Genomic DNA, 24433 nt, shown 5'->3' with positions numbered 1-24433 from the left:
CAGACTGTGATGTGAGCAGGAAGTGAATTTGACATTTGGAGGCTGTCTGTTCTGGCTGTTAGCTCACCCTGAATTAAAATTAACTAAGCCAGAAGGAATCTTGAAAAGCTGGGAGAAAAGGAAGTTCAATAAAAAGCCAACACACTGAAAACGAACTTTCCTTCATCTGTGGAGAAGTGGTCATGTGCATTAGCAAAATTATTTTATACCCCAACCAGGGACTTTACAATTTCAGGCAGCTTTGATCTTCCTCATCTCTAGTGAGCCTTTCAGTCCAGTGGCATAATTGACAGAAGGTGCTTGGAGAGAGCGAAATTTCTAATAGACTGTTCTGCATCACAGAATCCAGCTACCCAGCCCCACCTCCCCACCACACACAGCCTCCTGCCTCAAATGCCCACATCAGCTCCTCACTGAGGCATCAGACACCACAGCCACAGGTACCTGGTACCCAGGGAGAGGGAGGCAACCTTACCTCTTCGAACCACATTAGCGGCAGGACCACAGGCTGGATGTTCCCAGTTTGTCTGGAAATAAGGGAGATCAAGCAAGTGAGAAGTTTTGTCAGGTTGCCTCAGGTCAGACAGCTCTGGGCCTGTGATTCTACAACGACTAGATAGGCGTGGTCTTGAGGAATGGGTATCTCCTGACAGGAAGCAACCTGACAATCTGACAATATCTTTTTAAATGAAAACTTCACATCTTCTATGTGGTGGGTGCTGCCAGGGACCTAGCTGATGTCCATTTCTTCCTCTTTGAAACAGAATGCCAGTTTTATTCAGGATGGCAATGTACCCAGCTAACAAACAACGCTGTTTATGCTGACCCCCTGCTTTCCTTCAGGGAGTCTGGAATCTGCGTGCATACCAAGCAGAAAGCGCTGACGTGACCAGCCCCCAGTAAACACCCCCAGGGAAGAGTTTCTACTGGGCATCCCTGGTAGGGAACACTTCACACATATCACAGCTCATCACTGGGAGGAGGAAGCTTGTCCTGTGTGACTCCCCTAAGAGAGGGCTCTAGCAACCTCTGTCTGGTTCCCCCAGACTTCACCCTGTGAGCCTGTCCCTTTTGCTGGTTATGTTTTGAATATTTTCTATGTAATAAATCACAGCTGAGTCTTCCCAGTGAATCACTGAACCTGAGAGTGGTCCTGGGGACCCCCAACACAGTCAGTTACCAACAAGCTGTGTGAGCTCAGGCATTCTCCTTACCCTCTCTGCACTTCCTCTGAAAAATGGGGATTATAATGAATTCCTCACAGGGCTCCAGTGAGGACTGAATGTGGATACATGAAAAATACCCAGCATATAGGAAGTGTTCAGTGTTTATTACTGTTGTCTAGTTGGTAAATGGCTTCCCAGGTGGGTGGTTCCATGGTAAAGAATCTGCCTGCCAGGACAGGAGACTCAGGAGATACGGGGTCAACCCTTGAGTTAGGAAGATCCCCTGGAAGAGGAAATGGCAATACATTCCAGTACTCTTGCCTGTAAAACTGCATGGACAGAGGAACCTGGAAGATTTCAGTCCACAGCGTCCTAAAGAGTCAGACATGACCTAGCGACTAAGCATGCAGCTGTTAAATGCTAGCAAACAATAGAACAAACAAATATTCCATAACTTCACATTCCTGGGTCTGCTTAAAGAAGGCACAGCTGGAGGGGAGATGGAACCCACTTGGGGGACAGGCACTAGAGTCAGCACAAAAGGCCCAAATCCTCAATCACAATTCTCAAAGATCACTTATTAAGTACAGTGCTGGGTAGTGAAATGAATTTATACAGTATCACCTACAGAGGAGAAAGACATGGAAAACATTCTAGAAATACAAGGCGGGTTCCCCCTTCACTTTGGCCTCTTTAATCTGAGTTTGTAAGAACTGATGTCAATCAAATGCACAGACCGTGCAACCCTCATGCCTCTATCTTCTGAGCAAACAACATAGAAGTTCCTCAGAGAAGTCACAGCTAGATGGCTCTATTTCTGGAACAGCTGTGTTTCTAGACTTTTCCCACACTGGTTCCTCAACAGCCCTCAGGGATGTTGATAAACACCGTCTTTGAGACCACCATCCCAGCCCACAGCAGTTCTGAACAGCTGGGGACACAGAGGCCCAGAGAGATCAAAGTAGCAGTGTGTGGCCGCCAACAGGCAGAACCCAGCCACCCAGAGAGACTGCTGGCCTGGGCAACATTTGTCAAGAATCAGAATGAACTCCCAACAGGTGAAACTGAGAAAGCACGTGTTAAAATCCAGGTTCTGAAACCTGCATTTGCAAATGCGTTGGATGTGGCCACACTGAGCCCGAGGCCCCTGGTGCTCGACAGAGCCTGGCCTTTGGCCCGTCCCCACCCAGCCTGTCCGGCTCCTCTGTCCTAGTCACCTGCCCGCCCTGAGCATGAAGTTAGCAGACCAGGCCCCGAGTGATGGGGGGGCCCCTCCGGAACTCCAGCCTGAGCAGCAGACGCCTAAGGCCCATATAGACACTTCACCCACAGACACTTCAGGAACAAACTCTCTGAGCAGACTCAAAAGGTAAAGATGGAAAGCTTGGACTTCCCTGGCGGTCCAGTGGTTAAGAATCCACTGGCCAAAGCAGGGGACACAGGTTCAGTCCCTGGTTGGGAACATTCCACTTGCTGTCTAGCAACTAAGCCAGGGCAGAACACCTACTGAGCCTTCCCTCTAGAGCCTGAACTCTGCAACAAGCTAAGCGACTGCAATGAGAAGCCCATGCACCACAACGAGACAGCACCGAAGGCCTAGCAAAGCCAAAAAATTAAAAACTAATTAATTGAATTAAAAAATAAAAGCTAGCGGAGGAGTGTGGATGAGCTATACAAATGATCCCCAGAGCACTCAGACAAAGTGTTATTCTTTCCAGCTGAGACATCTCACAAAGCCAAACAGATGCTCACATTCCTGCAGCCCAGGAATCTTTCTGAGGGATTTTTTTTTTTTAATAGACCTATTTCAAACACACTAAGTACAGACCCTGACAGAACAACCAAGCAGCATGCTCCCTCACCCGGCTCTATCCTGAATGAGTGAGTGAAAGTTGCTCAGTTGTGTCCAACTCTTTGCCATCCCATGGACTGTAGCCTGCCAGACTCTCTGTCCATGGAATTCTCCAGGCCAGAATACTGGGGTGAGTTGCCATTTCTTACTCCAGATCTTCCCAACCCAGGGATTGAAGCCGGGTCTCCAGCATTGCAGGCAAGATCCATTACCATCTGAGCCACCAGCTGTATTCTATAGTGATGTTACAACAAGAGTTGGCGAGGATGTGGAGGTGCTGGCACCCTCCCATGCTGCTGGTGAGAGTGTGAAATAGTGCAGCCGCCCTGGAAAATAGTCTGATAGTTCGTCAAACGGTTAAACATAGAGCCACCAGAGGACCCAGCAATTCTGCTGTAAGATACCTACCCAAGAGAAATGAAAACATACATCCACATACTCAGGCATAAATATTCAGAGCAGGACTTCCCTGGTGGTCCAGTGGTTGAGAATCCGCCTGCCAGTGCTGGGGACCCAGGTCGATCCCTGGTCCAGGAAGACTTCACGTGCCAAGAGGCAATTAAGCCGGTACACCCCAACTACTGAACCTGTGCTCCTAGAGCCTGTCCTCCACAACAAGAGAAGCCACCGCAACGAGAAGTCTGCAGCGAAACTGGAGAGTAGCCCCTGCCTGCTGCAACTAGAGAAAGCCTGAGCACAGTATCAAAGACAGCACAGCCAAAAACAAAATATATAGACTTTTTTAAAGATTCAGAGCAGCATTATTCATAACAGCCAAAAAGCAGAAACAGCCCAAATGTCTATCAGTTGATGAATAAGAACATGGTCTTGCCAGGCAATGGCATATCATTCAGCAATAAAATGGACTGAAGTGCTAACACCCGCTACAACGTGGATGAACCCTGAGAACACCATGTTAAGTGAAAGAAGCCGGTCACATATTATACAACCCTCTTCACATAAGATGGCCAAAATGGGTAAATCCATAGAAATGGGGAGTAAATTAAGGGTTGCCTGAGGCTGAGGGAGGGGGAATGACAGCTAACGGTGTGGGGTTTCTTTTGTGGGTTGATGGAAATGTTTCAAAACTGATTGTGGTGATGTTGCCCAACTCTGTGAATATCCTACATTCATAAAGGGTGAGTTTCACACTGTGTGAATTAAATCTTGAGGAAGCTGTTACTGGAAAAACAAAAAAACAGAAAAAGAAAACCTGCACTTAAAAAATTTCTCCTGTCTACCATATGACTCTTGGGCATATACCCAGAGAAAACCATAATTCAAAAAGCTACATGCACCCGTGTTCAAGGCAGCACTATTTACAATAGCCAAGACACAGAAGCAACCCTAATGTCCAGAAGAATGGATAAAGAAGATGTGGTGTGTATATATATATATATATATATATACATATATGTATGTATATGTATATATTGGAATATTACTCAGTCATAAAAATGAATGAAATTGTGCCGTTTGCAGAGATGTGGATGGGCCTAGAGACAGTCACACAGAATGAAGTAAGTCAGAAAGAAAAAAACAAATGTTGTCTATTAACACGTATATATGGAATCTAAAAAGATGATTCAGATGAATCTATCTGAAAAGCAGAAATAGAGACACAGACATTAGAAACAAACGTATGGATTCCAAGGAGGCAAGGGAGCTGGAATGGGTTGGGAGGCTGGGATTGACATACTCTCCACGACCCCATGAATCACAGCACGCCAGGCCTCCTTGTCCATCACCAACTCCCAGAGTTCACTCAAACTCATGTCCACAGAGTCGGTGATGCCATCCAGCCATCTCATTCTCCGTCGTCCCCTTCTCCTCCCGCCCCCAACCTTTCCCAGCATCAGAGTCTTTTCCAGTGAGTCAACTCGTCGCATGAGGTGGCCAAAGTATTGCAGTTTCAGCTTTAGCATGAGTCCTTCCAATGAACACCCAGGATTGATCTCCCTTAGAATGGACTGGTTGGATCTCCTTGCAGTCCAAGGGACTCTCAAGAGTCTTCTCCAACACCACGGTTCAAAAGCATCAATTCTTCGGCGATCAGCTTTCTTTACAGTCCAACTCTCATATCCATACATGACCACGGGAAAAACCATTGCCTTGACTAGACGGACCTTTGTTGGCAAAGTAATGGCTCTGCTTTTTAATATACTATCAAGGCTAGTCATAACTTTCCTTCCAAGGAGTAAACGTCTTTTAATTTCATGGCTGCAATCAGCATCTGTAGTGATTTTGGAGCCCCAAAAAATAAAAGTCTGACACTGTCTCCACTGTTTTTCCATCTATTTCCCATGAAGTGATGGGACCAGATGTCATGATCTTAGTTTTCTGAATGTTGAGCTTCAAGCCAACCTTTTCACTCTCCTCTTTCACTTTCATCAAGAGGCTTTTGAGTTCCTCTTCACTTTCTGCCATAAGGGTGGTGTCATCTGCATATCTGAGGTTATTGATATTTCTCCCAGCAATCTTGATTCCAGCTTGTGCATCTTCCAGCCCAGCGTTCCTCATGATGTAATCTGCATATAAGTTAAATAAGCAGGGTGACAATATACAGCCTTGACGTACTCCTTTTCCTATTTGGAACCGGTCTGTTGTTCCATGTCCAGTTCTGACTGTTGCTTCCTGACCTGCATACAGGTTTCTCAAGAGGCAGGTCAGGTGGTCTGGTATTCCCATCTCTTTCAGAATGTTCCACAGTTTATTGTGATCCACACAGTCAAAGGCTTTGGCGTAGTCAATGAAGCAGAAATAGATGTTTTTCTGGAACTCTCTTGCTTTCTCCATGATCCAGCGGATGCTGGCAATTTGATCTCTGGTGCCTCTGCCTTTTCTAAAACCTGCTTGAACATCTGGGAGTTCACGGTTCACATATTGCTGAAGCCTGGCTTGGAGAATTTTGAGCATGACTTTACTAGCGTGGGAGATGAGTGCAATTGTGCGGTAGTTTGAGCATTCTTTGGCATTGCCTTTCTTTGGGACTGGAATGAAGACTGACCTTTTCCAGTCCTGTGGCCACTGCTGAGTTTTCCAAATTTGCTGGCATATTGAGTGCAGCACTTTCACAGCATCATCTTTCAAGATTTGAAATAGCTCAACTGGAATTCCATCACTTCCACTAGCTTTGTTCGTAGTGATGCCCACTTTCTAAGGCCCACTTGACTTCACATTCCAAGATGTCTGGCTCTAGGTCAGTGATCACGTTATCGTGACTATCTTGGTCATGAAGATCTTTTTTGTACAGTTCTTCTGTGTATTCTTGCCACCTCTTCTTAATATCTTCTGCTTCTGTTAGGTCCATACCATTTCTGTCCTTTATCGAGCCCATCTTTGCATGAAATGTTCCCTTGGAATCTCTAATTTTCTTGAAGAGATCTCTTGTTTTTCCTATTCTGTTGTTTTCCTCTATTTCTTTGCACTGATCGTTGAGGAAGGCTTTCTTATCTCTCCTTGCTATTCTTTGGAACTCTGCATTCAGATGCTTATATCTTTCCTTTTCTCCTTTGCTTTTCGCTTCTCTTCTTTTCACAGCTATTTGTAAGGCCTCCTCAGACAGCCATTTTGCTTTTTTGCATTTCTTTTACATGGGGATGGTCTTGGTCCCTGTCTCCTGTACAATGTCACGAACCTCCGTCCAGAGTTCATCAGGCACTCTAGCTATCAGATCTAGTCCCTTAAATCTATTTCTCACTTCCACTGTATAATCATAAGGGATTTGATTTAGGTTATATCTGAATGGTCTACTGGTTTTCCCTACTTTCTTCAATTGAAGTCTGAATTTGGCAATAAGGAGTTCATGATCTGAGCCACAGTCAGCTCCTGGTCTTGTTTTTGCTAACTGTATAGAGCTTCTCCATCTTTGGCTGCAAAGAATATAATCAATCTGATTTCGGGTTGACCATCTGGTGATGGATACTATGAGTAAAACAGGTAACCAATGAGAACCTGCTGCACAGCACAGGGAGCTCTACTCGGTGCTCCGTGGTTGCCTGAACAGGAAGGAAACCCAAGGAAGAGGGAAGAAACGTATACATATAGCTGATTCACTTTGCTGTTCAGCAGAAACAAACAACATTGCAAGGCAACTACACTCCAATTTAAAAAATAAAAAAAACTTTCCTCCCCTCAGGTGAATGGTCTCACTAGAGAATGCTGTTGGTCAAGTTTCCATTTTCAAACACTCGGTTTGGGTACGATTTAACTTCTGCTACTCTGTCAAGGGAGAAACAGCTTGGGCGGAACATTCTGACTAACGGCGGGGACAAACGTCAACAGAGAAAAGGGCAGGGGTGTCAGGATGTGGTCTGGACTCAGCTCAGAGCTAAGATTCCCCTTAGGAGTTCAAGGGGCAGGGACCAGATCCCACATCCCTCCCCAGACTTTGAGTTCCCCCGAACAAGGCCAGAGTCTCCCTGAGTCCCTGATCTCTCAACCACAGGGCAGCCCCGGCTCCCAGACCCCACTCACCCGATGCCTTTCACAGACTTAAGGAAGAGGCTCAGCTGCAGTTTCACAGAGCAGTTCATGGGGATTCCGGTGACCTGTGGCAACAAGCACAGTGAGGGGCTAGCCCTTCCTGGACCCCCAGGAACCCCCTCTCCCTAGCCCTGTTCAAGAAGGTGCGTGCCCAGGTGAAGTGCCATCTGCTGGGGTCTCCGCTACCCACTCCAACCCCTGATGGGTAAACACATATTCCCCAAATGGCTCTTATGTCCACAACGTTGAGGGATCCCCTCCAGAGAACCAGACTCCCTCTGGATGGGTAAAAATAATCCTTTCCATCTTTCCACTCATATGATGCCTTCCTGAGTACAGAAGGATATTTCTCAGTCATTGCCCCTCCCTCCAGCCTCCAAATAAAATAAAACAGATTCGCGTGTTGATAAAGTCACTGTCTTCTTCAATCACCCACCCCTCTCCATTCCCTCCTGCCAGCATCTGAAAGTCTGAATCAGGAAGCATGCCTGGTCCCTAGTGTATGCTCGCTCAGTCGTGTCCGCCTCTCTGTGACCCCGTGGACTATAGCCCACCAGGGTCCTCTGTCCATGGGATTTCCAGGCAAGAATACTCGAGGGGGTTGCCATTTCCTTCCCAACCCAGGGATCGAATCTGCTTCTCCTGCATTGACAGGAGGATTCTGTACCACTGAGCCACCGGGAAAACTTGCCTGGAAAACTCCCTGCTGCCTCTGAAATACAGTTCCATGGAATCTCCCTTTCAACAGAGCTCACGCCAAGGGCAGGCGATGATATTTCACAGAGAGTTTAGTGATATTTCTTCTTTGTGTTTAATTTTATGTTAACCTTCTTAGAGAAAATTTTTTTCTTTTTGTTTTTTTTTCGCTCCACTACACAGCTTGCAGAATTTTAGCTCCCTGACCAGAGATCGAACCCCCGGCCACCGCAGCAAAAGGGTGGAGTCCTAACCACTGGACTGCCAGTGAACTCTCTATTTGGAGAGAATTTTTTTTTTTTGGCTATCCCATGCAGCCTGTGGGATCTCAGTTCCCTGACCAGGGATCAAACCTGTGCCCCCTGTATTAGAAGTGCAGAGTCTTAACCATTGGACTGTCAGGGAAGTCCTGGAGAAATTTTTAATTTCCAATTTGTGAAAGCTTCCTTTGTACAGGATTTTTTTTCTTTTTAATGAGATCTGGTTTTTTAAGTAGTAAGCCAATAATGGGAGAAGTGACACACATCTAGGACCAAAAACCAGGAAGGTGGTTCCAGAATGGTGTCAGGAAATGAGACTGGAGGGACTTTCCTGGTGGTCCAGTGGTTAAGTATCTGCCTTGCAAAAAAAATAATCTGCCTTGCAATGCAGGTGACATGGGTTTGATCCCTGGTGGGGGAACTAAGATCCCATCGGGGCAACTGAATCCTCGTGCCACAGCTACTGAGCCCGTGCCACAACTAGAGAATATGTGTACCATGAAGGATCCCACACGATGCACCTAAGACCCAACACAGCCAAATAAATTTTTTTAAAGAAAGGAAATGAGAATGGAAAGGAACCTAGGTTTGAGGACAGACTGCTGCTTCTCAGCTGAGACTCTTTCTCATCTGAAAAGTGGAGACAGCTCTGCCTACCTCGTAGGGTTTCTGCAAGGGCAAAGTCAGGGATGCGAGACAGCCACACTCAGGGCCATAAACGCTGCGTAGTTATCACAGACAGCAGTGGGAACGGGCATTATCTTCCAGCATAGCCCAGCATCCTGAGGTCTTCTGGGGCCCCAGGGCACAGAGGAACTGGCCAAAGGCCACGCTGCCATGACCGGGGAGAGTTTGAACTTGAGAACCTGGGCAGATGTGAGTGAGATCCCCGTGTGTGAAAAAGCATGCATCCAGTGGGCCTGAGGCTGCCCTCCTGGCATGGTGGCCCCTGTCTGGCCTCTGGGATCCCGGATTTCAGGGGGCTCCCACCACTCCCTGACAGATAAGAGGGGCTCCCTGGGCCTAGAAGGTTTATAAAACAGTTTAGTTTATGCTGACACCTGCTTTCCTTCCTGGAGTCTGGAGTCCGTGCCAGGCAGAGGGTGCCCGCAATAAACACCCTGGGTGCTGAGTCTTGACTGGGCGTCCCTGGTTGAGGACACCTCACATGGGGAGCGAAGTGTGCCCTGTGTGATCCCCCAGGAGAAGGCTCTGGGCTGGTTCCCGCAGACTTCACCCCACGTGCCTTCCCCCTTTACAGACTGTGCTTTCTGTCCTTCACTGTGACACATCACAGAAGTGAGTGTGATTACCTGCTGGGTCCTGGGAGTCCTTCTAGCAAATCCTCCAATTTGAGGGTCATCCTGTAGACCCTGACACATCCTGCTCTCCAGACTCTACATGCTGGGCTCTCTACTCGGGCCACTTCCTTCCCCAGGAAATATGTCTCCTTCCCTCCCTGGTTGTCCCTCCAGCTGCTGTCTGGCCACCTCTTCTTGAGCAAAGCCCTGTCTCTTCCCCCTCATCCCAACCCCACAGAACAGCTGCTTGCCCCATGAGCCCACATCTGTCAGGGGTTTCCCTCCCCCGGTTTCAGGAGCAGAAAAGCAGGCAACAGAGAAGCCGCTTCCAGGAGGCATTCTGTTTTCAAAGCTAATGAAATCAGAAATCAGCAGATCCACCCCCATGCTCATCCTCCCCAAATCAGCAACAAATCCGAGGCCACTTCCTCTCCCTGTCTGCCTCTGGCCTGAAATGAGAACCAGCAGAAGCCTACTTCTGCATCTACTGATGCACAGCTGCAAAATAATTCTTTGCATCTCTCCAGCGTCCCAGACTTAACTGTTTTTACTCAACGCGGGGGAGAAAAAGAAAGTCCATACACTAAAATGAAAGTCACCAGTGAGAACAGAGAAAAGTCAGCAAAGAGAAAGAAAGGAACGGAGAGAGAGAAGCAGTGAAATGAATGAACTTAAAAAGAAAGTGGAAAACCATTTGTTAGCTTTCTAATAAAAGCCTTTGTTTTTTCTTTCGGCCATACCGCATGGCATGTGGGATCTTAGTTCCCTGACCAGGGATCAAAACTGTGTCACTTGCATTGGGAGTGCAGAGCCTTAACCAAAGGACCACCAGGGAAGTCCCTAATAAAAACCTTTTAAAAACTAGTTAAAAGTTTAAGACAATATGGAAAAGACTTAACATGTCTAACAATAAAGACTGAATTTAATCTAGAACATGTAATAGAATCATATTAATTATGATCAACTTAATTCATTAATACCCACTTCATCAACTGTATATTAATACAGGACAGAAGGTAGTGGGCATTAAGAGACCTGTTTGTATAGTCAATATTTTAAATTAAGTAACTATAAGTGGACTATAAGCTTTAAAAATTATGAATCACTGTATTATACACTGGGGCTTCCCAGGAGACTCAGTGGTAAAGAATCTGCCTGCCAATGCAGAAGATCCAGGTTTGATCCCTGGGTCAGGAAGATCCCCTGGAGGAGGAAATGGGAACCCACTCCAGTGTTCTTGCCTGGGAAATCACACGGAGGAGCCTGGCAGACTACAGTCCATGGGGCCGCAAAGAGTCAGACACGACTGAAGCAACTGAGCACAAGCACATATTATATGCACTTGTCACCATAAGTAATATGTTATATTAATTATACTTCAATTTTTTTAAAAGGCTACATACTTGATGGTTCCAACTATGTGACATTCTGGAAAAGACAGAACTATAGAGACAGAAAAGATCAGCTGCTGCCAAGGGTTTGATGGGAGTGAATGTAGAAGGTAGTGGGGGGATAAAGGATAGAACACACAGGATTCTGAAGGCAGCGAAACCATTCTTAGGAGACTGAATGGTGGATACAGGTCATCACGCATTTGTCAAAACCCATAAACCTGAACAACACAGAGTGAAGCGTAATATAAGCTCCTGACTTTAGTTAATAATAACATTCATTCATCAACTGTAACAAACTTCGTGCCAGGGGAAAACAAGGTCTAGGAACTCTGTATTTTCTCCTCAGTTTATCTGTAGGCCTAAAACTAATCTAAAAAAAAGAAACAAAGTAGGGACTTCCCTGGAGGTTCAGTGGTTAAGACTCTGTACTTCCACTGCAGGGGGCAAGAGTTTGATCCCTGGTCAAGGGAACTAAGATCCCACGTGGTGTGGTCAAACAAAAAACAAAACAACAACAAAAAACAAAGTATATAAATTTTGTAAAAAAACAGACATAAGCAAATGATACTCAGATTTAAAGAAAAAAACATTTTGAAATAATAAAAAAAATTTTAATTAAAAAAGAAGACCTATCTTTGAAGTCAGCCTCATCTCAACCACCAGGATCTCAGTAAATCAAACCCATGTTTACTGAGATACAAGTACTTCTGTGCTAACCTCTAGAATTCAAGCAATTAACAGGACAGAATCGCTCTTTCCGTGATGGAGCCAAGAACCCCATTTACTAGTTGGAGCACTTAACCTCTTTGGGCTGCAGTTTACGCAACTGTAAAATGGGAATAGCAATGCCTACCTCCCTGATTACTGTGAAAATTAAGTGAATTGGTGCATGTGGATGAATAGGATTATGTCTGGAGCATAATGCTGCTGCTGCTGCTGCTAAGTCACTTCAGTCGTGTCCGACTCTGTGTGACCCCATAGATGGAAGCCCACCAGGCTCCCCTGTCCCTGGGATTCTCCAGGCAAGAACACTGGAGTGGGTTGCCATTTCCTTCTCCAATGCATGAAAGTGAAAAGTGAAAGTGAAGTCGCTCAGTCGTGTCCGACCCTTAGCGACCCCATGGACTGCAGCCTACCAGGCTCCTCCATCCATGGGATTTTCTAGGCAAGAGTACTGGAGTGGCTTGCCATTGCCTTCTCCGGGAGCATAATGAGCATTCTAGAAATATGTATGTGAAGTGTGTGCAGTCATAGCTGACTTCACTAACCCAGATATATTTTATTTTATTAATTTGGCCAAGCCACATAATTTTGGGGATCTTCATTCGCCAAACAAGGATTGAAGACACGCCCTCGGCAGTGAAAGCATGGAGTCCTAACCACTGGACAGACAGGGAATTCCCAGTCTGGATTTTTAGTGAAAAAAGAAGAGAGAGAGCTAGAAGGTGGAGTGCTAGGGGCTGTGGGTTGAGTCAGTGGCTAAGAAAATCTGAGCAGTACCAATGAAAACAGCATGGAAAAGCATCAAAAAGAAGAGCTTCCAAAAAGGCCTATGGGGGGAGAGCACGAATGTCCACTCCAGAAACAGAAACCCAAAGGATTTTTTTTAATTAATGATAAAGCCACCAAGTCCAAATGGGCAAGTTTGCAGTGAATGGAGGCCCTAAGAGAAGAAGCAGCAGGGTAAAGACATGCCCAAGGGAGGGTCACATGTGCAGGTCTGATATCCTCCTGGTCCCTGGTTGCAGACGAAACATCACACAGGACAAATTCCCCAGAACCCAGTTTATCTGCAAGACGTTCCAGGTTCTTGTCGGTACCTAAAGATCTTTATGGTATGTTGGCACAGCCAGAGGGCTGCCTCTGTCTAATTTACAGGTTGATAATTGCTAATTAATTTACTGTGTTATGATCTTTTTATAGAGACAATTCCCTTATAAAGAGATAATAAAGTCCTTGCACTATGGAGTCGGGGCAAACTTTGATGACTTGATAGCTAGAAGCTATCAGTGCAAAAGAAACCCAGGCTTCCCATCCCCCCCACCCTGGAACCGCCTGGTGCCTGGCAGGGAGAGGAGAAAGTTGAGTGTGCCCCAAACAGAAATTCCCCCCACCCCCACCCACAGGCTGACAGGCAGGGGCTCACCGGGTGGATGTCCAGGAACAAGGAATGTTCTTCTGGGTTAGGATGGAGGCCAGACACTGCCTCTGCCAGGACTGGGTCAGCGTTGTAGAAGTGAGGATGGGAGAGAAACAAGGGTGCATCTGGAAAGCAAAGGGGCAGAGAGTGGGTGTCAGACAAAGGCAGCACGTCTGCACATCCAGAGACCTGCTCACGTCATGCCCTGAGCTGAGGGAAGGGATGCACAGGCGATGAAAACACAGCCACTGCCCGCAGTACACCCACCTCGTGATGATGACAAGACGCAAACAACAATAACCAGACAGAACTCATTCGGTGTGTAATTATTTACCAAGCACCCAGGAGGCACCAGGAACTGGAACCCACCCAGCAAGGGACAAGCTCGGTGCCATAAGAATGGTAAAGGAGGAGAAATCAAAGCAAGGAGAAGATGCTGGCTCAAAGACGCCGGCAGAGGTGGTCAGGGGATGGCATTCCAGGTGAAGGGATGGCAGAGGCGAATGCAAGGAGGTGAGGAAATGCACAGTGCGTATGGAGCAGACAGTGCCTGGAGGGAATGATGGGAACTGAGGACAGAAAGACTTGAACTTGGGTGAGAGGAAGGGCCTCTGGATTGCCAAGCCAAGCAGCCCAGACTGTCTTCTACAGGCAATGCAATGATCGGAGTCGTTCGGGTGTGCACACCTCAGGTCTCCCTAACGTCCACGGGAGGGGAGAAGACACACCTGCTTTGTTCCTTCTCACCCAGCAGCCGGTCTGTGGGATGAACACCAGTGTGTGAGAACAGACACTGACTCGGGTCCCTCCGAGTGAGAAACTCACACCCAGATACCCGAAGCTGAACCTCTCCATCAAGCGAGGCACACACCAGGGCATCCGCATGTGCTCAGGACAACATACAACAAGCCTGATGGACAATGAGTCAAGGAGGAAAAGAATAAGCCTCTCTCGGAAACTGGCAAAGGTCAAGAAGGGGCAAATCAGAGCACAGACTGGCGGTGACAGGGGCCGGGGAGAGGAAAGATGGGGGGTGAGTGCTAAGGGGTACAGGGGCTCCTCTGAGGTTGATGAGAATGCTCTGGAACTAGACTGCGGTGGAGGCTGCACGACATTTTGAATGTACTAAACGTCACTGAACCGTGAACTTTAAAATGGTTAACTGGATATTACATGAACTTCACCTTGATACGAAAAAAAGAAAGAACAAAACTCACAAGGCCTCCTCCCCTAAAACCAGCAGGCCATCGACTGCCAGCCAGGTGAACCACATTCCTGTTTATGTGTGTCCGGCAACCTCAAATGTCTAGATTCTTTCTGCTTTTCTTAGCAAAGCCAAGCACCGGTTTAAAATAAAAGCTTGGATTTCACTGCTGTCTGAGTTCATTTTTCCCAGAGTCCTTTTCCATCCATTGCCTTCAAGTTTCTCAACATTAATTTATTCTTCCCAGTATCTCTCTGATGTGTTGCCATATCCGGATACCCCCTGCACTGTTACATAATGTGCTTCTTTGAAGCAGCTGCTATTGCTTTATTTCAACAGCTATATTTTAAAGACGCTTGCTATCTGAGGCGTAACTGGTAAACACTTGCCGGAATGAGAAAATAAATACAGGAATAAATACAATGTGAACAAATGAATGCTGTAGATTCTATCCAGAGACTGTTACCTACACGAAAAAAAGAGGCTGGCACCCTGAGACTTGCTCTTTCTCTGTCAAAAAGGACCAATGAGTGTTAGAAAGGCACTCAAGCCCTCTTAGCACCAACACTTTCTCCTAGAGATAATCAGGAGGACAAAAAGAATGGAAAACAGAAGCCCTAACTCACCAAGTGTGTGTGTGTGTGTGTGTGTCTGTGTGCGCGTGCACGCACATGCTTAGTTGTGTCCAACTCTTTGCGATCCCATGGACTGTAGCCCACCAAGCTCCTCTGTCCATGGGATTTTCCAGGCAAGAATACTGCAGCAGGTTGCCATTTCCTTCTCCAGGGGATCTTCCCGAGCAAAGGACCAAACCCTCCTCTCTTGCATCTCCTGCATTGGCAGGTGGGTTCTTTACCAGTTGAGTCACCCCAGAAGCCCCCCTCGCACCATGGAAGTCAACTTTATTTAAAGCTGCCTCCTTGGACCTTTGAAGTCTTGGGCACCACCAAGGACAACGTTTCACAATTTGAAAAACCTTGTTTCCCATTCTCCCATCTCTACTGTGAGAGGAAATCAACAGCGCAAACACACGAGGAACCCCTCCCCCTCAGTAAGGGAAGCAGTCACTGAGCCAGCCCCTAGAGGATGATGAACCTCAAACAAGCTCCAACATGCCTGCAAGGCTGGGGGAGACTAAGATGTGCTAGACCAATTTGCCATCACCTGCTCTTGCTTCAGCTTGCTTGGTTTTTTAATAGCATGTATGCATGTATGTGTTTTTTCTATTTTATTTCCAAACAGATTGAGAGAGACAACGCCCAGGTAATAAGTGGTAATTAATTTATAGCTTTATGACACATCTAACCAGACCTAATTGCCCAGGGTCACCATGGATTACAATTAAGGGGCTCCAGTAAGCAAGTCTCAGGACCTTACACAGCATGGAGGTTGGAGGAGAGACAGTTCTCTGAGTCCAAGAACTCCTCAAGGTCCAGAAAGGGAAATGAGTGGGTATTTCTTATCTTCAGACAAAATACCACAGAAATACACAGACAAGTGCACCCAAAGACATGTATGAGAACGTTCCTAACAATACTAGGGTAATGGTCAATGAGCAGAACCTTATTGGATGCCCACGAACAGTAAAAGAGGTAAGGAAATGGACGTGCAGTCCCACTGAAATACTATACAGCAATGAAAAGAGCATTCACAACAATGGGGATGGACTTCACCAATTCGAAAATGGGTGAAAGAAGCCAGAAATAGAGAAAAAGAAATACATGCTTTATGACTCTATTTACATAAAGACCAAAGGCAGGCAAAGCTGTGGTGCTGGAAGTGAGGCCAGCGACTGAGACGATCACTCCTGCTCACTTTCTCCATCCCTTTGTGGACTTTCAAAGTGCATGTGTCAGTTGGGTATCTTTCTTGTATATATGTCTATTTCAACATAAAAGAAAAAATTGTATTTACATAATGCATACATAATTCCCTTGCACTTCTGAAGTTCTTTTGGCACATGTGCTAAATGAGGCAGTGTAATTTTCAAACTGAGCCCTTGGCAGTGGATGGATATGTTGTTTCTGCCTGCCAGTAGGCACTATCTCCTGGAACCTGTGCTTCAATTAAGCCCCTCCCCTACTTTCAGCCTCTTGCCTTGTGGGTGCTGGCTCCACTCACTGAAACCAGGGGCTGAGCATGTGACACAGCCTGCCCAATCCTTGGCCACTGATTGGTTCATAGCCGGTCATGTGATATAAGCCAGCCCAATCAGAGCAAACTCTGGGGCTTTTGCTGGAATACAGAGGACCCAGTGGCCCCCTTTCTGCTGGGAGGAGGTGAGCCTGGACCCTGGAGCCGAAAGCCTCCCTGGCAATGAAACCGGTCCAGAGGAAAATCAAGCTGGCCCATGGGAAAATGCAGCTTCGGGCTACAGCTGAGTTCTGGAGCCATGCCTAATACAAAGATAAACCAAGAGGTGCCCTTTTTGGCCTAATCAGGCTGGTATAGCATCTGCCACCTGCTATGGCAATTGTGTAGCACACAGCCTACCAGGTCTCTGCACTGTCAGCTCACCTACAAGCAGAAATTCCCACAGACACCAGTGAAGAAAGAAGCAAACAGAGGAAAAGGGCCAGAAAAGGCCATGGCAGAGATGGGCACTTCCAGGTCCCAGCTTCGAACACGTTGCCCATGAAGTACCTCATTCTGCCTGACAGTCCCTCCTCCCAACCCTCCTGCAAACAACCCCTCCCAAATCCCCAGCTAACAACGTGGCTCTAATCAAACAGACCTCAAAAGACAAGACCTAGAAAGATGAGAAACGGCTTCTTGTCCTACCAGCCCTGTGAGCTCAGGCACACCCCAGCCTTGAGCCTCAATTTCCTAAATAGGATACACCCACACATCCATATGTTTACACACTGCGTGAGTCCCCACTACATACTGAGCACGATTCTAGAAGCTGAGGACACAGACCTGCCTACAGTGTTCACAGTCCAGTGGAGATATTTTCCATGATTTCAGGGGCTGATGAGCATCAGGAAGACACTAAAGGGTGACAAGACAGAGAGTAGCTGGGAGGTGGGGTGGGGAGAGCAACTTTAGAGTGGGAAATCAGAGTGGGCCTGCTGGGGGAGGTGGCATTGGAACAGATCAGGAGGGGGTGAGGGAAAGATCCATAGAGATCTACAGCAGCCTGAGGAACAGCTGACACGAAAGCCCTGAGGCAGGACCAAACTAGATATACCTTAGAAAGAGGGCAAAGGCGGCGGGGCTAAAGAATAGTTAAGGGGAAAGTACGGGAAGAAATGACAGTAGAGAGACCGGCGGAGGCCACATACTGACAACACTGGGGCCCCCGTAAGGCCTTCGCTCTACAAGCATGGGTTAGACATTCAAAGCAAACGGTTGGGTGCCAATCAGAGTCTCGGAAAGGCCCCCTGGGCGGCTGGCTGGAACCATGTCCAGTAGAACTTTCTACAATAATGAAAATGTTCTCTTTCTACACTGTTCATCCCATGGGACAGCCATTCGACTCTGCACATGTGGGTGGGGACCATCTGAATTATGGCCAGTGCAATAAGGCACTGCTTTTTTAATTTGATTTCAATCAAACCAATTTGAATTTATTCTTTTTTTTTTTTCTGGCCACGTCACGCCGTATGCAGGATCTTAGTTCCCCGACCAGGGGATCGAACCCACACCTCTTGGAGTGGAAGCCTTAACCACCGGACCACCAGGGAAGCCACCGATTTCAATTTAAATAGCCACATAAGGGGAACACACTGGGAAGTCTGAGAAATGGGTGGCACAGAGGGTCGCCACCATGCAAGAGGAAGGCCAACGGAAGGGTCCTGGGCAATGAGGCAGCAGGAAGAGAGGAAGGCCTCAGGAATTAATTGGAAGGCCGGGCTTGCCAGTGACCTGGATGAGGGTCAGGAGAGGGAAACTGCGCTGACACCCATCTCCACAGTAAACACGTGAGGCGGGGTGCCTCGAGGACAGGCACGCAACCAGAAAACACTGACGATGCTCGAGGACAATGTGGCAGCGCCAGTGACCACACCCAAGCCCGTAACTGCACGCCACTGAACAAGATTGTTTTTTTCCCTTTGGTTTTTTGGCCATGCCTTGGGACAGGGATGCTGGATCTTAGTTTCCTGATCAAGAATCGAACCTGAGCCCCCTGCAGCGGAAGTGTGGAACCTTAACCACTGGATAGCCAGGGAAGTCCCACGCTGAACAAGATTTCGTGGAACTCAGGCCGTTGCCAGCTTCCTTTCCTCCCCAGATGAGGGGAAAGGTCCTCCCTACGATGCCTCATTTTTAAGTCACCTATCATGGCCGGGACAGAGGAACCTGGCAGGCTACAGTCCACGGGGTCGCAAAGAGTCAGAGACGACTGAGCGACTGCACTTTCACTTTCACTTTCATCATGGCCGGGGAGGCAGAATGATGCCCTTCCCAAAGACGTCTGCTTCCTAACCCCTGGGACCTGTGGATTACAAATGCTACAAAGGGAATTAGGCTACAGGAGGGATGAGGGCTGCTAATCAGCTTAAAATAGGAGTGTGGCCTAGATTATGCAGGTAGGCCAGATATAGTCTCCAGGGCCCTTGAAACTGGAAATGTTATATTATGCTAGTCACTCAGTCGTGCCCGACTCTTTGTGACCCCATGGACTGCAGCCCACCAGGCACCTTTGTCCATGAGATTTTCCAGGCAAGGATACTGGAGTGGGTTTCCATTTCCTTCTCCAGGGGATCTTCCCAACCCAGGGATCGAACCCGGGTCTCCTGCACTGCAGGCAGATTCTTTCCCGAGTGAGCTACAAGGGAAAGGGAAGCACAAAAGCATCAGAAAAAAACATGTGACCACAGGAGTGGGATCAGAGAGCTGTGACGTTGCTGGTTTTGAAAATGGAGGAAGGGAATCCTGAGCGAGGAATTCTAGGGGTCTCTGGAACCTGGAAGCAGTGACAGGTTTTCTTTTCTGGGGCTCCAAGTCACTGCGGATGGTGACTGCAGCCTTGAAATTAAAAGATGCTTGCCCCTTGGAAGGAAAGTTATGACAAACCTAGACAAAGTATTAAAAAGCAGAGACATCACTTTGCCGACAAAGGTCCATCTAATCGAAGCTATGGTTTTTCCAGCAGTCATGTACGGATGTGAGAGCTGGACCATAAAGAAGGCTGAGTGCCGAAGAATTGATGCTTTGGAACTGTGGTGTTGGAGAAGACTCTTGAGAGTCCCTTGGAATGCAAGGAGATCAAATTAGTCACTAATGAGGAAATCAGTCCTGAATATTCATTGGAAGGACTGATGCTGAAGTTGAAGCTCCAATACTTTGGCCACTGGATGTGAAGAGCTGACTTACTGGAAAATACCCTGATGCTGGGAAAGATTGAGGGCATGAGGAGAAGGGGGTGGCAGAGGATAAGATGGTTAGATACCCTCACTGACTCAATGGACAGGAATTGGAGAAGACTCCGGGAGAGAGTGAAAGACAGAGTAGCCTGGAGTGCTACAGTCCATGAGGTCGTAGAGTCAGACACGACTGAGTGACTGAACAACAAAAACCAGAAGCTGGAAAAGGCAAGGAAACAGAGCCACGCCTTCCACCTCCAGAAAGGAACGCAGCCTGCTGACACCTGGCTCTTAGCCTGGGAAGGCCTGTGTCGGACTTCTGAACCACAGGAGTGCTTAAGATCATAAACCTGTACTATTCCAGGCCAACAAGTTTGTGGGAATTTATTACGACAGAAACAGATACACATGGCATATTTTGTTTTTTGAGTTATCTTCCTGCCGCCCTGATTATCTCTGGACTAATGGAATTATCGAGGGTACAGAGGCCAGGAATTAAAGAGACAGATAAACCCCCGCATCATGGGCCACACCCTCCCGCCCTCCCATCAGGGATGACACATACTGAACCTGCAGGTGCTGACGTTTTGGATTCCAGACTCCCGGCACGGGCAGAAGCCCTCGTTGGGCGGGTAGACGGACCCGTTGGCAAATAAGGTGTTGGGAGCCACGAAGCGAAAGGTGGGGATGCCTCCAAACACCCCTTGCTCCTTGTAGATGAGCTTCATGGACCTGCAGGGACAGATGATGTAGGATGACATCCCAGAAGGCGGTGGCCAGAAGTGGGTGGCCTGAGTAAACTCACTCCCCATGGGCACGGCCACCCACCCGTGTCCCAGTTTGCACCATCTCTCCCTGGCAAATTACAACAACCTCCTTATGTGTCCCTCTGCCTCCACCACCTACACCAATCCATTCTCCACAAGCTTTAAAACAAGGACAAAATATATCACAACCGCACATAAGACTGCAACTGCTTCCAGTCTAATCTAGAATAAAATCCAACATCATCACCATGGCCACAAGCTTCTATAGGATTCACCCCCTGCTAACTGGAGAAGACTCTTGAGAGTTCCTTGAACTGCAAGGAGATCAAACCAGTCAATCCTAAAGGAAATCCACCCTGAATATTCATTGGAAGGACTGATGCTGAAGCTGAAGCTCCAGTACTTCAGCCACCTGATGTAAACAGCTGACTCCCTGGAAAAGACCCTGATGCTGAGAAAGAGATTGAAAGCAAAAGGAGAAGGGGGCAGCAGACGATGAGATGGTTAGACAGCATCACTGAGTCAACGGACACGGGTGTGAACAAACTCTGGGAGATAGTGGAGGACAGAGGACCTGGCATGCTGCAGTCCGTGGGGTCACAAAGAGTCGGACACGACTTTAGCCACTGAACAATAACCCAACAACACCGTGTACTGCACCCCATGGGCCTCCTGGCTATTCCTCCAACATGCTCCCTCCTGCCCCAGGGCCTTTGTGCCTGCTGCTCCCAGAGACTGGAATGTTCCTCCCTCTTATTCACACATCAGACTTCAGTTCTTCACTCAGGTCCCTTTTCGGCTGTCACCTCCCCAGGGAGCAGCACCATAACCCACCCCCATTCATCCTCTTTCTGTTCACCCTGCCATATTTCTCAAAGGCGCTTCTAAACTTGAACATGGCCTGTGGATCAGAACCACCGCACCTGTCCTATCCACGGGGTCCACTCTGCATACATGGCCTTAGAGCCCTTGATATGGGGCCAGTCCAAGTTGGGATGTGGCTGTGTCAAATACAGTCTACATTTCTATGGCTTGATACCCCCGAACAACGGAAAACAGCTCTTCAATATTTTTCTCTTTTATTTTTATTTTTTTTGCCACACTGCACAGTATGTGGAACTTCCCTGGCTAGGGACAGAACCCGTGCCCCCTGCAGTGGAAGTGTGGAGTCTCAACCACTGGACCCCCAGGCAAGTCCATCTTTAGTATTTCACATTTGTTTACCCACTGTGACAAGATACCATTTTGGATCTCCTGGGTCCAATAAAACATCATTAAAATGACTTTAACTGATTTTTCTTTAATGCAGCCACTAGATAATTTAAAATTGTGGATGGGGCTTGTATTATATTTTTATTGGAGAGTACCGCCCTAGACAATAATATCAGCTCAATGCTACATTTTCTCATTATGGTGGTGTGACGTGGTTACATAAGGAAATGCCCTTGTTTTTCGAAAACACCCACTGAAGTATTTAGGTGTCCAACATACTCTCAAAGGGTCCAGAAAAAATATACAGAAAGAGAGAAGAGAGGGTGGGAAGGAGACAGAGAGGGAGAGAGAAAAGTGAGGAGGATAGAGCTGATGGGGCAGAAGAAACAATCAGGGAACCTGGAGAAGGGAATGCAGAGAAACGGCTTCCCGGGGTCCGTGGTAAGGAATCCGCCTGCCAAGCAGGAAATGCAGGAGACGAGGGTTCAATCTCTGGGTTGGGAAGATCCCCTAGAGAAGGAACTGGCACCCCACTCCAGTATTCTTGCCTGGAGAATCCCATGGACAGAGGAGCCTGGCAGGCTACAGTCCATGGGGTCACAAAAGAATCGAACACGACTTAGCGACGTTTTAAACGACAACAAATGCAGAGAAAACTGCACTTTCTGGGAACGCTTCTCCAAGTTGAAATTTCTAATTTCAGGAAGTGAAGACACACAGAACAAAAACACCTCCACTCTCTGACCCTGCCCTGAAGGTCTATGGGCCTGAGTCCCCCGCCAGGACATAACCCCCAGGGAACAAGGACCCGGCCATCCTGTCTCTGCCAGGACCCCAGAGCCTCGTGCAGACAGAGCTGTGTCAAGATCTGCTAGGGTGGCAGGTGAGTCTCTTAAGTTCACATCAGTGAAATTCCAAGCAAAGGATTCTTCCACAGTGGCCTCAACAGAGGAACCAAGGACAGGGAAACACACAGAGAAGGGCTCTAGGAGCCTCTGTCTCTTCTCGCACCTTTGCAGGGGCCACTGGAATTGTTTAGCCCCAAGCTGACCTCCGAGGCTGTACTCTGGCAAGTGGAGGGGCTGCAAGAGAGGCATCCGGGCTTCTCAGTACCCAACTGGAAACAGGGCAGCTGGCACAGGGAGCCCATCGTTGCCTTATTCCACGGCCCCTTGCCATCCTGTCCATCACCACCACCAAGCCCCAACAACCGCCAGCAGCCTCCCTGGGCCTTGCAAAAGCACGAGCAGTTGGAGTTCGGCTCTTCATGAAGCAGCCAAAGAGAATTCAAGATGGCACCAGGGGCCAGTGGAGATGCAGAAGAGCCAGGCGCTTTCCAAGCACACACCACAAGCCGCTTGGTTCGGCTGTGAGCATCCACAAAGCAGACTTCCCAGGAGGTCCGGAATGTCACACATCAGGGCGATTACCGGCAGGCCTCAGGGCTGTAGAATTCCAGCGAGGATTCGGGGGTCATAAACGGTGCCCACATCTGCCCGGAAGTTCCGTTAATCATGTTGCACTGATCGGAATGCCAGAAGTTGACCTGTGGGGAAGCATTTAAACACAGCCTCTTAGTCAAGCAAGGACTCATAAAGACTTGGACACTGCCCAGGTGACTTGGAGCTCCGACTTCACACACCGTGTGAAGTCACCACCCAATTGAGAGAAGCCAGTCCTCCTGGATAGACGTCCTGGTGCAAGGAGATCAGGCTGTGTAGACAGACAGCCAGAAAGACTGTCAATGGCAGCTCCCCATTCCCTAACCGTGGATCCCTGAATGTACAGCTTTGATGCGGAACTCAGTAACTTCATCTGTAAAACGGACCTGTCACTCACACCTCCCAGAAGCACAGTTAGTGGAGGAGACAGACATCATCGCCTCTCAGACAGGAAGTCAGCAGGCACGTCATCAAAACAGATCAAGTTAGAAGGTAGCCCCATAAGTAAAATATTTAAAATCATAATGGTCGCTACCAGGAGATTGCAAAACAGTAGTTACTTCTGGAGAGTGACACTCGGACAGAAAAAAAGACTTCTCACTTTTTACCCATCTGTCCTAGTAGAAGGTTTTTAAGCATATGTTCACATGTGCGTGCTTGTGTGTGTATATATATGTACATCATTTTGGGCCTCCCTGGTGGCTCAGTGGTAAGGAATCCACCTGCCAATGCAGGAAACACGGGTTTGATCCCTTGGTTGGGAAGATCCTCTGGAGAAGGAATTGACAACCCACTCAGGTATTCTTGCCTGGGAAATCCAATGGACAGAGGAGCCTGGTGGGTACAGTCCATGGGGTCGCAAAAGAACTGGACACGACTTAGACTAAACAACAACAACATATACACACACACATATTTTGGCCACACCATGCTGCATGTGGGATCTTAATTCCCCGACCAAAGACTGAACCCGGGCCCCCTGTAGTGGAAGCGCAGAGTCCTAACCACTGGACCACCAGGGAAGTCCCTGTACATTTTTATCTTGAGAAAGCAAGCCAAAGAGAATTTCAACAGCGTCCATTCAGAATGGTTATTACTGGTTGCAATGGTAATCCTGTCAGTCCGGGCCCTGATGGAGGGTAATCTGTCCCCAGCCCTCTAGTCTCTGCAACCATCACCCTGATGAGCGTTTGGAAGGTGTGGGC

General features: G+C 47.8%; 1 protein-coding gene across 6 annotated transcripts in view; it reads right to left on the bottom strand.

Annotated features, from left to right (window-relative positions):
* The window catches only part of SCARB1 (scavenger receptor class B member 1), a 200724-nt gene that overhangs the window by 112022 nt on the left and 64269 nt on the right, over nucleotides 1-24433 (bottom strand). For all 6 annotated transcript variants that reach the window (XM_088828103.1, XM_055404514.2, XM_055404515.2 and 3 more), the window contains exons 6-10: nucleotides 23217-23332; nucleotides 20373-20539; nucleotides 13301-13419; nucleotides 7495-7568; nucleotides 476-527 (exon numbers count right to left, since the gene is read on the bottom strand). In XM_088828103.1, the coding sequence (XP_088684229.1) occupies nucleotides 476-527; nucleotides 7495-7568; nucleotides 13301-13419; nucleotides 20373-20539; nucleotides 23217-23332 (528 nt within the window). The remainder of the gene's footprint in view (nucleotides 1-475; nucleotides 528-7494; nucleotides 7569-13300; nucleotides 13420-20372; nucleotides 20540-23216; nucleotides 23333-24433) is intronic.

Source organism: Moschus berezovskii, chromosome 19 (genome assembly GCF_049115385.1).
Source record: "Moschus berezovskii isolate FMDL1 chromosome 19, NW_MosBer_1.0, whole genome shotgun sequence".
Classification (NCBI taxonomy): Eukaryota; Metazoa; Chordata; class Mammalia; order Artiodactyla; family Moschidae; genus Moschus; species Moschus berezovskii.
Note: the sequence above shows the minus strand (reverse complement) of the source record. Positions and strands in the feature narration are given on the sequence as shown.